Below are 14,639 nucleotides of genomic sequence, written 5' to 3' on the forward strand. Positions count from 1 at the left end.
GCAAGGGAAATGGGATCCGCGAATTGTGTTTACGAAGCGGACGGAAATAGGGAAAAGGATATTCTTGACATGAAGACGGAGGGAAATATTTTGCTACAATGATGGAACGAGAATGAACAGTTGAGGGATGAAAGAAAGGGCTTATGAAAGTAGTTGAATTGATGATTTGGAAGGCCATATCTTGATCCTGTGATACCGCCAAGAGTGCTAAATGTCCTGTAACACTGGCCAGAAGAGACAAAAACTTAGGACGACTATAAAATGGAGATGGAGGCAAGTTGAGTAGACCTTTGTATTACCTCGATCCAAGGTGCCGGATGCTTTCTTACACTCTGAGGAAAGGTATGTCCTCCAACGTACCCTCACCATCTCCCCAAATAAAGAGCAAATTTCCATCCTCAAGCACTAAGGACACACTTTAAAGTCCCTGCGCGTCCTCCATCCGGATTTGCCAGAGCGACGTAGGCTCAATAACCTGGCAAGGCAAGTTGAGATGGAAAATGGCGTCTCCATGAGATCTAATGGTCTCCCGAAGTCGCTCATGCTTGGCTCTGAGCTCCGCCGAATGGAGCTTAGCAACATCCTCCCATGCCTGCAAGGCTTTTTGGCTGATCTCCAAGTCCCAAGTTCCTCGCCAGGTAATATGCGCGTAGTGCTTTGCCCTGGTGTATATGAATGCACAAGCTCTCCCCGCCCCTCCATTCCAGAGTACCATAGTAGTCAGGTTCGGCATTCGCAGTACGAGCCTGGCTGCTGCGATAAGAAGGTTATCGATGCGCTGCTTCTGTCCATTTATACTCTGAAAGAGAAGACTTGATGTCAGGGAGAGAGATTGCAGTTGATCCCATGTCCATTCTTTCTCGCATGCCTTGAAGAAGTTCATAGCATCGATAAAGAATGAGACAGAGAGTTCATCAAGTCTCAGACTTGCCTGAGCGATGCTCTTCGTGTTGTCGGGGAGATCGGACTCCGATTCGAATCCCAGAGGGTCGAGCAAAACACCATATTCTTGAATGATTTGAAGGACGCTCTCTGTGAGATATTGTTTAGAATCCTGAAATAGGATCACTCTTTTGAGAGTGTTGGACATGTGCGCGCCAATCAGCGCCAAATCCCCTAGAACAACCTGATTAGCATAACAGCTCATTATCAAGAAGACAGCGCTCCAGTATTGGTAGGTTCACGTACATAGATCCGGATATAAACTTGCATATTCTTCAGGCCATGGTTCGTAAACAACATCCGTTAGGCGGCTAAATCTGGACAAAATGTTTTTGAATTCCTGAGGCCTAAGATGATGGCGGAATTGTCGACGGATCATGAAACGGGTAACTGCGTTGACCTCGGGAACATATGCGTCGGGAACATAATAATCAAAGTCGATACGCCCGAAAAGCTGGTCATGTGCGGTGAAAGGTGGAGGTTTGGTCTGGACACCATTTTCCCAACCGCGCTCGGGGTCGTGCCAGTCACTATGGCTTGCTTCCATGGGGATGACTGGGTCTCGGGCATAAGGAGCATCGTGCTCGTCCTTGAAACGAAAGTTCTTGAACCAGTGCTTCGAGTCACTAGCAGACGATGCGTTGAGTTCCAGTGTCAAAGGGGTTGTCGTGTTCCACGTGCTGAGAATGATCAAAAGCTTTATGACCGCCTCACCCATAAGACGGCTATTTGTGACGACATCAAACTCTTTCTCACAAGAAGAACAGCCGTATTCGGCCAGCTCAACATTGAGATAGATGTGCCTCACAAGGTTTCTCTGTCGAATCACTGCTTGCTCAAAGTCCTCTAGACACGATGGCCGGAGGCTCAGCTTGGCCATATTTCTCGTTCCGATAACGCTTTGCCACTCTTTAGACACCGAGGCCAAAGCAGACCAACGAGGATTTCTCTGATCGACTATCGTGTTTAGAATGTTGTGGCGAATCTCTGGTGGTAGATACGACCACCCGAGGTAGCCTGAGCTGCGAAGTCTCATTTTGCGCTGCTGAGCTGCTTGGTTGGCTATGAGGAGAAGGTAATGATTTTGTGTGCGATGAGCTGGATCATCTTGACCGAAGAGCAACAGGCAGGGCCTTTATTGAGAGCTCTTGGAGGCTGTCATCAGGACGTCTAGCTTTTTCAGTCAAAAGCTAGATCATAGGCGCCAGTGAGGGCAAAGAGTCTATTGCCAATATGTGTTGATCTGTTTCTTCTTGACCGTTGTGTGTTGGGACTGAAGCCTCTTTAAAACTCAACCTTATTGTCACAGAGAAGGTAATGAAGGAGGAAACAAGAGGTCAGTCTGGTGAATCTATTACTTCTGAGAAAAGCTCTTCAGAGTAAACTTTTGTGTATCGAAGCTTAAGTGTATAGATTAAGGTCACGATACTTGTGACGAGTGCTATTGGTTTTGCTGTGATAGGGTTCAAAGGTGTAATCTAGAGAAGTGGTCACTTTGACTCTGTTCGAATGTAACATAGTAGTAAGACGAGGCATCTCATTCAGCGGTCTCAAGACCTTGGGAATATGGTTTCAGGAATCTGCTTGTACAGCTACCTTAGTTTGCGCATCAACATTTGGCTTGATCATTTTGGGTGAGGAACCTCTTGATAGGGTGGAAAAGTATATGGTGGCGATGCTCAGCGTAGGCATGATCCTGTTTCGAACAATGCCGCTTTCTGAAGAATGACAGCTGCCAAAAGGTGTAAGTCTATGGAGGTTGATAATTTGACGCTGTTATGGTGTAAGCCAGTCTCATCTCCGTTTTGATATCTCAGAACAGAGAAAACATCAACATGATGGATGAATGAAGAAACATCCGAACGAGGGGCAAGCTCCATGACAAGGATCATGATCCAAAAAGAATGTCAAACCAGTCAGCGTCAACCCTAGAACCGAGCTCTTGGCGAATAACGAGAAAGGATACGACTCGCGAATGCGAAAAACGAGGGTGGATGACGATACGTGATACGCGGACAGTCTCCAGTCCAGTGAGGCCGGGTAAACCTAGTAGGGATAGACTTGATTGGTTGAACAAGCGACTAAACAATAAGAGTATTCGCATTGAATAATTCTGCCTAGGAATGATTGCTATACGAGTATAACGGACGTATAATCGTATTGTACTGCAGCCTGGAAAATTGGGTACGGGTCGAGGTTGAGTGCGTGCAGAAATGACGAAGGACCCGATGATCCATTGAATGAATGGATGTTACGTCATTTTATTGTAGTTGGAGTTAGGGGTTCAATTCACCTAAAAAAGGCTACCTAAAGAGCTGTCATCAATTCGGCCCCCAGATCCGCTGACCACTGAATCCATCTGTACAGTAGCACCATATTTGAGTACCGACCTTACATCCACAAGAAAACAAGAAACAAGTCGAGAGCTCTTGGCTCCTTCTACGTCGGTCATTTCGTTCCGCTCCTTATTTCAGGGCTATACCCGCATTCTCTCCCTCCTCTTCTTATCTCCCCTCTCTGCCTTGCCTTATCATATCGTCTTGACGACTACGAAGCTGCGACAGCTCAAGACAAGACCACTTTAGGGCATTTCCTGTGTCTCACATTCTCAGACTAAAACGTCACGACTTGACTCGTCTATTTTTGTCGCTTTCTGTTTCCGATTGTTTCGTCTTCTTCCGCGGGCGCCGAGTTGACAACTACTGCCGAAACTCTATCTTCCTCTCCAAGGCGAGGTCGAAACAAATCCTCACCATTTACCACGACATCTACGACGATCATACGAACATATACTATACATATTTACGAATATGAGCTCTTCGATAGATCCTCTTCCCAATGGGAATGGTCACGCTGGCGATCATGACCACGTTATACGCCCTCGACCGCGTAAACCCAAACACTCGCAAGTCTCGGAGGTCCTTCGCATGTCCACAGCAGAAGATAGCGAGGGACATCTCATGCCCGATAATTTGAGCACAGGAACTGCCAGTGGGTTGACTAGGTATGATTGAACCTCCAAACCGTTCGCTCAAGCTAATTGTGTACAGCGGTCGTTCCACGCCCGTTCCAGAGAATGCGCCTCCATCCGTTAAAGTCCTCTCGACAGTTCGAAAGCAAACCCGCGCAGAGCAACGTCGCCGTATATTTCCCACGATCGAGTTCGCCTCGCGAGTTAGTCATTTTGACCCCGAAAGCGATTACCGAGATTTCCATGGCTTCTTCAACCTCTTCTGGATTGGCCTTGCCATCATGGGCATCACCTCAATGCTACGCAACCTCAAAGACACTGGGTTCCCTCTGAGAGTGCAAATATGGGGCCTCTTCACAGTCAAGCTCTGGCATCTTGCCATTGCCGATTTCCTTATGGTCGCAACGACAGCTGTTAGTCTGCCATTGAACCGTGCAGCTCGAAGTGCAAAGCCCGGAAGCTTTCTGTCCTGGGACAAGGGTGGAATAGCTATTCAGAGCATCTACCAAGTTGCTTGGCTTTCGCTTTGGATTGTTGTGCCCTTTCACTTCGAGTGGACCTGGACGTCGCAAGTTTTCTTTCTCTTGCATACCATGGTACTACTGATGAAAATGCACTCGTACGCTTTCTACAACGGACATTTGTCTCAGACGGAGAAGCGACTCTACGCTCTCGACAACCCCTTCTCACCTCACGATCGACGACCAGCCTACCAATATCCATCCACCGATAGTGTCACTAACGGTGAGGCTACTGCTTCTGGTAGCAAGAAGCGTCGGCGAAATCGTAGCAAAAAGCGACAGCAAGCCAAGCGCAGCAACAGCGATGGAAACAAGAGCAACGAGGAGCTGGATGCTGCTAACAACAACCTTTTGGTACCCAGTCCTGTCGCGAGCGGTAACAACAGTGCCGACGAAGTCGATGAGTTGCGAGAGGATCTTGCCCGTGAGCTTACGAGTCCCATTGGCAACGTCACATATCCAAACAACCTCACATGGTCCAACTACATGGACTATCTCCTCTGCCCAACGCTCTGCTATGAGATCGAATATCCTCGAATGTCCCGCATCAACTGGATTTCTCTCATTTCCAAGATCATTGCCACTTTTGGTTGCATCTTTCTCTTAACAATCATCTCAGAAGATTTCATTCTTCCCGTTCTTACCGATGCCTCAGAGCGCCTCGATGCCGTTCCCGCAGTATCATCGCTTTCCGAGAAGTCCCTCATTCTAGCCGAGACCATCTCATGGCTTCTCTTCCCTTTCATGCTCACGTTCCTCCTGGTCTTCCTTGTCATCTTCGAATACGTCCTCGGTGCATTCGCTGAGATCACTTGCTTCGCTGATAGACATTTCTACTCTGACTGGTGGAACTCAACCGACTGGATGGAGTTCTCGCGCGAGTGGAATATTCCTGTGTATAGCTTCCTTCGTCGCCACGTCTATAGCGCCTCTCGACCTCGCATTGGCAGAGGAGCTGCCACGGCGTTGACATTCCTCATCTCTGCTATTGGCCATGAGATCGTCATGGCTTGTATCACCAAGAAGCTCCGTGGTTACGGCTTCGTGTGTCAGATGCTTCAACTACCCATCGTGATGCTCCAGCGTACACGATGGGTCCGTGGCAAGAAGACCTTGAACAATGTCTGTTTCTGGGCATCAATGGTTCTCGGTCTCAGCATGGTATGCCACAATTCCCAGCAATCACGTCATACTGTAACTAATAACTTCACAGATCTGCGCTCTCTACGTTCTCGTGTAGTCAAACCAGGCTCTTGAAGAGTATGCTGGTCATACTGAGCTCTTTATCGCATGTAACATCTGTACAACACCAACTTTAGATACATGTCCCATCTCAATTCCGCCTTGCGGCTGTACATATGGGCTTCCAGAATTGGAAACGAGAAACGGATTAGCAACAAGAAGGAATGGACTACTTCCCAATCCCACAAAGATAGATTATATACCCCATAGTAAATTTGATTGAGTCATTGCTTCAACGCGTAACCTATCCTCAGGGAGCAAGAAAGCATCAGACCTTGATACAGGGTGTCACAATAAACTCAGCAAAAGATATCGTAAACTCTTACAATATTTAGGCTAAACTTATACTCAGTTACCTAAGTTACCCAAGTTTTTTGTCATTTAGGATCAGAAATTAGGATCAATTCACACATTCACATCACATTCAAGACAAAAACAGTTGTTCTATACCATTTCCATTTCGCGTCTACTTCATCTCTCTCGTAATCATAGAGCTAACTAGAGTTACACCCCGTTCTCCTTAAGAGGACTGGGGAATGAATTATGGCAGAATAAGCGGCTGCTCAAATCCGATAAGCCCGCATAAAAACCAGAAGACAGAAAAAAGACCTTGTTGCTCATAAAAACCGAAACCCTTCAACTCCATTGACTTTTTATGGTATCCCGTTTAGCGTGCGTGGTCATTTAGTCAACCTCCTCCATGGCGCTGTCACCAGTGGCGGCGGCAGGGGCATCGGTGGCGGCATCAGCCTCAGCAGGGGCAGAGTCATCCTCCTCAATGTTGAGTCCAAGCTGGACAAGCTTGTGGATGCGGTCGGCGAAACCAGCGGGCTCGTCAATGGTGAAGCCAGAGACAAGGAGAGAGGTCTCGAAGAGAAGCTGGACGATGGACTTGACAGTGCGGTCGTTCTCGCCGTCAGTCTCAACCTTCTTCTTGAGCTCCTGGACGATAGGGGACTTGGGGGAGATCTCGAAGGTCTTCTTGGAAGACATGTAGCTGGACATGGAAGTGTCGCGGAGGGCCTGAGCCTTCATGATACGCTCCATGTTGGCGGACCAACCGAACTGACCAGTTCGAATAGCGCAAGGGGAGGTGCCGAGCTTGTGAGAGACGACAACCTTCTCAACCTTATCGCCGAGAACATTCTTGAGGGCCTTGGCGAGGCTCTCGTACTCCTTCTCCTCAGTCTCACGGGCCTTCTTCTCATCCTCGGTCTCCTCAAGCTCGAAGTCCTTGGTGATGTCGACAAGCTTCTTGCCTTCGAACTCCTTGAGCTGAGTCATGGCGTACTCATCAATAGGATCAACAAGGAAGAGAACCTCGAAGCCCTTCTCGCGGAGAGCGTCCAAGAAGGGAGACTTGGAGACAGCCTTGATGGACTCACCAGTGATGTAGTACATGTTGTTCTGGTGCTCGGGCATGCGGGTGACGTAGTCGGAGAGGGAGGTGAGCTCATCACCAGACTTGGTGGAGTTGAATCGGAGGAGCTTGGCGAGGATAGAGCGGTTCTGGGAGTCCTCGTGGATACCAAGCTTGAGGTTCTTGGAGAAGGCGCTGTAGAACTTGTCGAACTGCTCCTTGTCCTCAGCGATCTCCTGGAAGAGCTCAAGAGACTTCTTGACGATGTTCTTCTTGATGACCTTCATGATCTTGTTCTGCTGAAGAGTCTCACGGGACAAGTTGAGGGGAAGATCCTCAGAGTCGACGACACCCTTGACGAAGCCGAGCCACTCAGGGATGAGGTCGGTAGCGTCATCAGTGATGAAAACACGTCGGACGTAGAGCTTGATGTTGTTCTTGGTCTTCTTGGTCTCGAAGAGATCGAAGGGAGCGCGCTTGGGAACGAAGAGGATAGCGCGGAACTCGAGCTGACCCTCAACGGAGAAGTGCTTGACAGCGAGGTGGTCCTCCCAGTCGTTGGAGAGGGACTTGTAGAAGGAAGCATACTCCTCTTGAGAGATGTCCTGGGGGTTGCGAGTCCAGATGGGCTTCTGCTTGTTGAGCTCCTCCTCCTCAATCTTGGTCTCCTTGATCTTCTTGGTCTTGGGCTTCTTCTCCTCCTCATCGTCATCAACCTCCTCAATCTTGGGCTTCTTGTCATCACCCTCCTCGGTGACCTCCTCGCCCTCCTCATCAGGGACCTCCTTCTCGGTCTCCTTCTCAACGTGGAGGTAGATGGGGTATGAGATGAACTCGGAGTGCTTCTTGATGACCTCCTTGATCTTGCTCTCGTTCAGGTACTCGGTCTGCTCGTCCTTGAGGTGGAGGATGATTGCGGTACCACGGCCGAGGGGCTCACCCTCGGTGTCCTCAGTGATGGAGAAAGTACCGCCAGCGGAGGACTCCCAGACGTACTGCTCGTCATCGTTGTTCTTGGAGATGACACGGACCTGGTCGGCAACGAGGTAGGCAGAGTAGAAACCGACACCGAACTGACCAATCATGGAAACATCAGCACCAGCAGTCAGGGCCTCCATGAACTGCTTGGTACCGGATCGGGCGATAGTACCCAGGTTGTTGACAAGGTCCTGCATCATGTCAGTACTGTGTGTGGCATATGTATATGAATGACAGATCAACTTACAGCCTTGGTCATACCAATACCGGTATCCCGGATGGTAAGAGTCTTGTTGGCCTTGTCAGGAATGATGTCAATTCGGAGGTCCTTGCCAGAGTCTAGCTGGCTAGGGTCCGAAAGGGCCTTGTATCGGATCTTGTCTAGGGCATCTGAGGCGTTGGAGACAAGTTCTCGCAGGAAAATCTCCTTGTTGGAGTAGACGGTGTTGATAATAAGGGAGAGAAGCTGAGAGATCTCAGCTTGGAACTCGAAGGTCTCAGACATTTTGTCGGGTATCAAAGGAATCGTGACTATGTGAGAGAAGAAAAGGAAGAAAAATGGTTTGGAGGGAAAGGAAGGTTGAAGAGGTAGGTGCAAGAAAAATATAATATGTAGGCGCGGTCGGCCCCTCCTTCCATCTGCTTCTGCCCGCCGCCATTGTGAAGGGTTCCATGAGATTCTACGGCCAAAGTGGAAGAGCCCACCTACCTAGCGCCGCTACAGCTCCCTCTCCCCCGCCTTCCGCTAGCTCCATTGTACCTTGCCTTGCCTACCTACCTTGCCCAGCAACGGCAGCAAGAGGTGGCCAACACTGCTCTGTTTGCCTCTGATTCCGCCTGCACCTTTGCGGTCTGCCAACGATCTTGCCCGCCGTGTCAGCCTAAGGAGCCTAAGGGACGCAATAAACCTTAGGCTTCTCGATCCTAAGGGACGAAAATCTTTAGGTAACTTAGGCTAAGCTTAGGAGACTCTCTACTGGGTTTATTTTGGCATCTCCTCTAAAGCCTCGAGTTTTGTTCTCAGAGAAGGTACATACATACATTGCTTACCCCAAAAAAGCACAAATGGACCAGGAGGGAGGCAAGATGAATGGATCGGATCAGGCTCGTGTGATTGGTCATTGTTTGCTAGACTCTTTCCACGTTGCCCTTCACAAGCTCGACGTGCATCGCCCCAAATGTCTATCTTTTGCGAATTCAGGTACCACAAACCCCATCAGGCTATCCGAGTCAAACAATGAACCACTGTGATTGTGAAAAGCAGAGATTTCATTGATCTACATGAATCATACAGAAACTCAATCGTGACGGCAAAACTCCATTCATTGTTAGCGTAGACAAACTGCTCCAGAGCCTTATCGCCATGGATGGATCTTTGAGTGACCCCTCATTCGAGGCTGAAAAAGACCCTTGTTCAAGTTCCTAGGCATTCCATTTCAGAGTCCCACCGCTTCCGCTTTCTTACCCCAGCGAAAGTAACGACCCCTCGATCGAATCGAATCTTCTAGCCACACAAATCGACTGTTGCGTGTGCTGCCTGGGCATTGCTTACGACGGCCAACTGTTTCAATTGAGGCCTACCCATCTGCCAGTAGCCCAGGCGAAGTTCAAAGCGTAGCTGTGCTGAGCCGTTTTGTAATTTGTGTAGACCAATGACATGCAATTATTGAAAGCAAGGCTGAGTCCCCTTGTACAAGTAACAAATGTTTCAATCCGAGGTTGATCGAAAGGCAGATAGATTGTCTGAGATAAACAATATGCTCAGCACCCATTAATCTTGGGCAAACTGTAGGCTGCTTAACTGCTAAAATTGGATATTTGTTTGTGATCCTTCTGGTTTGTTCTTTGGTGGTTTGCCAATCGAGCATCAAGTGACCATGATATCCACCTCAGACATCAAGCTAGAAGCCAAACTTACCCGCAATCCAACGGCATGAAATTGTTTGTTTCTATTCCAGAATCTGTCATTTGTTATCGTTTATCATGAACCTTCGAGAACCACGACAACCCCATGTTCTTCGCCAAACCTTGAATTCCCATGTTGTACAAGGTACTATACACTCTATCCAGCTTTTGATACAATCCCTATCACCTACATCTCCAACACTACTCCAACCTCTCTATACTTTCTGTCCGCATAGACAAGCCCAAAATCCTCATCCTCCTCTTCCCCAACCCTCACCATCTCTACTACCTCTCCCACCACGATGACATGATCTCTCACTCTCAAGAGCCCCCCCTCTGGCGCATCTTGGAGTACCCTACACCGAAGTGCAAACATGACACCATCCTCTCTTATTATGGGCGCCTCGTCATCTTTTTGGGTATATTCCAGTCCCTTGAATGCATTCCCTCCAAAATTGCCTTTTGTGAAGTGACTCGCAACATTTGCGCCCCGCTCATCCCCTGATAGGATATGTACGTTGAAACCACCGCTTGCTCTTATAGCATCTAAAGTTCTGCTCGGCGTGGCAATGTTGAATGTGACGAGAGGCGTAGGTGCGAGTGTCAATGATGTAAAAGACGACATTGTCATGGCGCGAGGGCCATCGCCAGGTTGGTTTGATGTACAGACAACGACACTGTGGGGGAGGAGACGCATGATAGAGCGTAGCTGTTCGGAGAGAGGGCCTTGTTTCGTTGGATGGACGGTCGGGGGTTTGGCTGGGGATGTATGCCATGTAGTTGCAGTCGCAGTTGTGTGATTTCTTCTATCTACAGTATAGCATTAGCTAGAGTAACAGGCCAGCCATGGCAGAACCACTCACGATGTAGCGCCGATTGCGACGAACGAGACCCTGACACCGAAGCCATGTATCTTCCACCAACATCCATTCCTCTTATTGAACGCTGTAGGCAACCAGTATTCCGCAAAGAACTGAATCCTCTGGTCCCGCTTCTCGTCATGACAAGTACTGTCGCAGCGCCATTGCGCAACGCTCGGGAGCTCTTCATTGACCACCACAGCGCATTATCAACAAATGCACTGGAAATAACCTCAAATAAACCGCAGAGAGGACGTGAAGTCACCTCGTATAAAAAGGCGCCTTTTTATTTCACTCATTCACAGTCGGAGGCCTAGCCGGTCAAGAAATGACGAAGAAACGATCATTCCCTTATCGATAAGATCCCGTACCCCTGCTAGGGGAGATAAAAAAAACTCAGGACCTTGACCCTAAGTGACAAAAAGACTCGAGTAAGTTAGCATAAAATGAATCTAAGTTTAGTAGAGCCTTAAGATACCTCTTACTAAGTTTATTTTGTCATCTTAAATCTAGGTCCGGTATTTTCTTGGTCCCTGAGGGTTATGCTTGGCACTCGGACCTCGCATCCTAAATTTTACCGATCGACTTCAAGCCCACCTATCCGAAGCTTCACCACCAATCTAGGTCGTCAATCGCTGCCAGGGCCGTCAATCCGTCTTCTCCAGCCTCGCTCTTAGTAGCGCTTCCAATTCACAATGGCCAAGTTCTCAGTGTCGCCGGCGACTCTCTCGCCTCTACGAACAACACTCTCAACACCATGCTCACCAACCCGCCTCTCCCTCGGCCAAGTCCGTCATGCCACATTCATTCCTCGACCACGCCGACCATACACATTCACCCAGCTCGTCACCCTATCCGATGGCTCCGCATACACCATGCGAACGACTTCACCACTGCCCATTTACCGCGCTACAAAGGACACACGCAACACATTGCTGTGGCAGCCATCTGAGAAGTCACTCAAGAACGTCGAGCTTGATGAGGCTGGTAAATTGGCTGCTTTCCGAGAACGTTACGGCCGTGCCTATGATGCTTCTCATGCTGAGGAGGGCGAAGGCGCTGCTGAGGCAGCTGACGAAGGTTACGCGGATCTTATCACTGGATATGCACCAACACAAGATGCGAACGCTATGAGGGATTCGGGACCCAAGAAGCAGGCAAAGAAGAGAAAGTAAACAATGATATAATAGAGGAAGAACAGCTCCACAAAAACCATAGCCCATTGTCAGCTTGTGGGTGAAAATGAGTCTTGTATAAATTACTATTGAGGGCATCCGAGAATTGGAAGTATGAGGTGGATGGGGGCGGTTCGATATGTACAACAGCTATAAAGCTCCCCGAGGCTTGTAAGATATAAAAAACACGTGTCTCCGATTCTCGGAACTGATCAATAGTCAAACATCGCTGTGGACGTGAATATAATTCTTCCTCCCATCAGGAGCTCAACCTCATCGCTACCAGATAGAACCGCCAAGATGCGTAGGGGAAACCGACGCCCGGTCCATCTAGTCCGAGTCTTCGTCTATCCTCGCTCGAGCGCGGTCAACAGCAGTATCGCCTCCCTTTTGCTGCTGTTGCTGCTGATATACTGGTGGTCTATAAAATACTGACTCGTCGTCCTCGGCGTCAAGCTGCATCAAGAATGTCTCCCACTTCTCAATAAGCTGTTACAGGTTAGCAAGCTTCTATCTTCACCCCTTCCACTGTACTCACCTCCTTTTGCGCCTCAACTGCGCTTTCAAGGAATGTCTCAACACCACTCTTGAAGTCTTCCACCTTCTCCTTCTCGAATCGATCAAGCTCGCTCCTCATCAACCGGCCCATATCCTCGAAAAGAAGTCTGGCTTGGTGAACCTTGCGCTCTGACTCGCCCACTTCAGCGCTCATCTGGTTGAGTCTGTCTTGCTGACTCTTTCCTTGTCTCAAAAGCTTGTCCTGTGTGGCCTTCTTCTTCTGTAGTTCCGATTCCGCAGCATGCCATGAATAGAACGCCTTTTGTCGCTGGCCAAATGCCTGCTTAACTGAACCGATGAGGCGAATGTATTCCTCGAGAATAATGCCGAATGTCAGAACATCTTGCTGGGCCTGGCGGTCGTACACATCTCGGATAGTAAGCTGGAGCTCGGAAAGAGCATCAAGAGGGCCTGATAGTGAGGGTGACAATTCAACTGTGGAGAGTGCGTGGAGGGAAGCTGAGAAATCCCCAGCTGCCTCGGCCATCATCTTACGTTGGCCGACCATGGTCTCCATAGCCTTGAGAAGTCCCTTGAGCTGATTCTCGAGAGCATCGAGATAGACCTTGCGATCATGGAACCAGTCATCCTGTTCCACAAACTTGTTTCCGCCTCCAACGTTGATACCCAGAGACCCAAGCACACCCTTGCTCTCGGTAGGAATGGGTTCCCGCCTCTCCTTGTGCTTAACGTCCACATTGAAAGTTTCACTTTCCAAGAAAAGCTTCAGATCGGGATCGTGCTGGAGCGTAGGGTGTATCGCGGTCTTATTAAGCATCTTCTCAAGAGCAGCTCGTCGGCTCTCAACAAAATTGCTGTCGAAGCGGCCGACAGCCTGCTTCTCAGGAGGAGGTGGAACCACAATTCCAGGGTTGTTGCCATGGAGAGTTGTGTAAAGCCAGAGGAAATCGCGATATCGGCGCTTGACTTCGAACTCGGGCTGTTTGTATCCCTTGGAAGTAGTCTGTTTCTCTGCGTAAGTGTTTGATTGAGTTAATTGGACACCGGCTCTTCATACCTTGGTTCGAACGGAATAGACGATGTGAGAACTTGTCAGATCGCCAACTTTGTGAGGATCTCCAACCGTAATCTGGAACGTCGGCTTGGCAGCCTGCTCAACACTAACGCTCGGCTGATTGCTGCTCCTAACGGCACTGGGCTGGGCAGCCTCAACGGGAGGAGGTGCGCGAGGAGCTTTTGGCCCATCGTTCTCATCATCGTCGATATGGTGGGGATCCGCAGGTCGTCGCTGCTGCTGGGGCTGCGGCATGGTGGTACGAATTACCATCTGCTCCTTTTGCGGAGGCACCGGAGGGGCATCCTGGGCAGGGCCATTGTCTTCGGTGGCGGCGCCGAGAGGACCGAGAGGATCATCGACAGCTTCGAGACGTGTGGGTTGAGCGACCAGGCGACGAGGTCCTCTCGATGGACGAGGGGCCGACGAGGAAGCGGAGGGAGCTGGATTGGACGATTGCGAGGCCGCGGTTTCAGGCTGCGATCCCTGTTGCGATGCGGCCTGTGATGAGTCGGCCCAAGGCGATTCTTCGACGTCCATATCTAATTAATGCGATCGCGAGACGCTACTCTGTTGGGATTTAAAGTCGTCGAGGTTGATAGAATGGGCTTGAGAGGTAGAGAGGTTGGAAGCTTGGGGAGCGTGCGGACGTCAGCGGAGACGGCCCCACTCTTCCCCAGGCAGGTACGTATTGTTATATCAGCCAGCTTCAACTTACACTCCTCCAAAGACTGCCCTCAGGGAGCAAGAAAACACCAGACATTAATAGAGGGTATTAAAATGAACCTAATAAAATATATCTTAAGCTTAATAAAAATATCCTAAATTTTTATAAGTTTCCCTAAATCTTTTTATTACTTAAGATTCAGGTCCTAAGTTTTCTTTTCTCTTCTAGACTGCCTAGTAGGTAGGTACCTAGGTACGATACAATGCTCACATATGCAACCGCAATGAAAGATGGTCATCTCTTCACAGATTTCCGTGGTTGTTGTTACTCATATTCTATTACTACAGCACATCTATGCTCTGTTTCAAAGAATGGCATCAGCCCCAAAACGATTTCCTGTGGACTGCTCTCTATTCCAGCTTGTTCACTGAAACCAGTCTCTCTA

The 14,639-nt window shown here is 49.1% G+C and overlaps 6 protein-coding genes across 6 annotated transcripts; 2 read left to right on the plus strand and 4 right to left on the minus strand.

Moving 5' to 3' along the window:
• Positions 1-418: 418 nt before the first annotated feature.
• On the minus strand, positions 419-1,978 carry FMAN_11277 (uncharacterized protein; the record flags this gene model as incomplete). Its single annotated transcript, XM_041834071.1, has 2 exons — positions 419-1,116; positions 1,189-1,978. The coding sequence occupies 2 exons, from the start codon at positions 1,976-1,978 to the stop codon at positions 419-421; spliced, it is 1,488 nt and encodes a 495-aa protein (XP_041684371.1).
• Positions 1,979-3,752: 1,774 nt separating this feature from the next.
• FMAN_11278 (uncharacterized protein) lies at positions 3,753-5,674 on the plus strand (the record flags this gene model as incomplete). Its single annotated transcript, XM_041834072.1, has 3 exons — positions 3,753-3,946; positions 3,993-5,595; positions 5,648-5,674. The coding sequence occupies 3 exons, from the start codon at positions 3,753-3,755 to the stop codon at positions 5,672-5,674; spliced, it is 1,824 nt and encodes a 607-aa protein (XP_041684372.1).
• Positions 5,675-6,360: 686 nt separating this feature from the next.
• On the minus strand, positions 6,361-8,519 carry FMAN_11279 (putative heat shock protein 80; the record flags this gene model as incomplete). The annotated part of the gene is made up of 2 exons (XM_041834073.1): positions 6,361-8,205; positions 8,262-8,519. The coding sequence occupies 2 exons, from the start codon at positions 8,517-8,519 to the stop codon at positions 6,361-6,363; spliced, it is 2,103 nt and encodes a 700-aa protein (XP_041684373.1).
• Positions 8,520-10,106: 1,587 nt separating this feature from the next.
• FMAN_11280 (uncharacterized protein) lies at positions 10,107-10,969 on the minus strand (the record flags this gene model as incomplete). Its single annotated transcript, XM_041834074.1, has 2 exons — positions 10,107-10,729; positions 10,783-10,969. 2 exons carry the CDS (start codon positions 10,967-10,969, stop codon positions 10,107-10,109), a joined length of 810 nt encoding a protein of 269 aa, XP_041684374.1.
• Positions 10,970-11,474: 505 nt separating this feature from the next.
• On the plus strand, positions 11,475-11,954 carry FMAN_11281 (uncharacterized protein; the record flags this gene model as incomplete). Its single annotated transcript, XM_041834076.1, has 1 exon — positions 11,475-11,954. The coding sequence occupies one exon, from the start codon at positions 11,475-11,477 to the stop codon at positions 11,952-11,954; it is 480 nt and encodes a 159-aa protein (XP_041684375.1).
• Positions 11,955-12,284: 330 nt separating this feature from the next.
• Positions 12,285-14,067, minus strand: FMAN_11282 (uncharacterized protein; the record flags this gene model as incomplete). The annotated part of the gene is made up of 3 exons (XM_041834077.1): positions 12,285-12,443; positions 12,493-13,476; positions 13,531-14,067. 3 exons carry the CDS (start codon positions 14,065-14,067, stop codon positions 12,285-12,287), a joined length of 1,680 nt encoding a protein of 559 aa, XP_041684376.1.
• Between the last annotated feature and the right edge of the window lie 572 nt (positions 14,068-14,639).

This window comes from Fusarium mangiferae (genome assembly GCF_900044065.1).
Source record: "Fusarium mangiferae strain MRC7560 genome assembly, contig: FMAN_scaffold008, whole genome shotgun sequence".
NCBI lineage: Eukaryota > Fungi > Ascomycota > Sordariomycetes > Hypocreales > Nectriaceae > Fusarium > Fusarium mangiferae.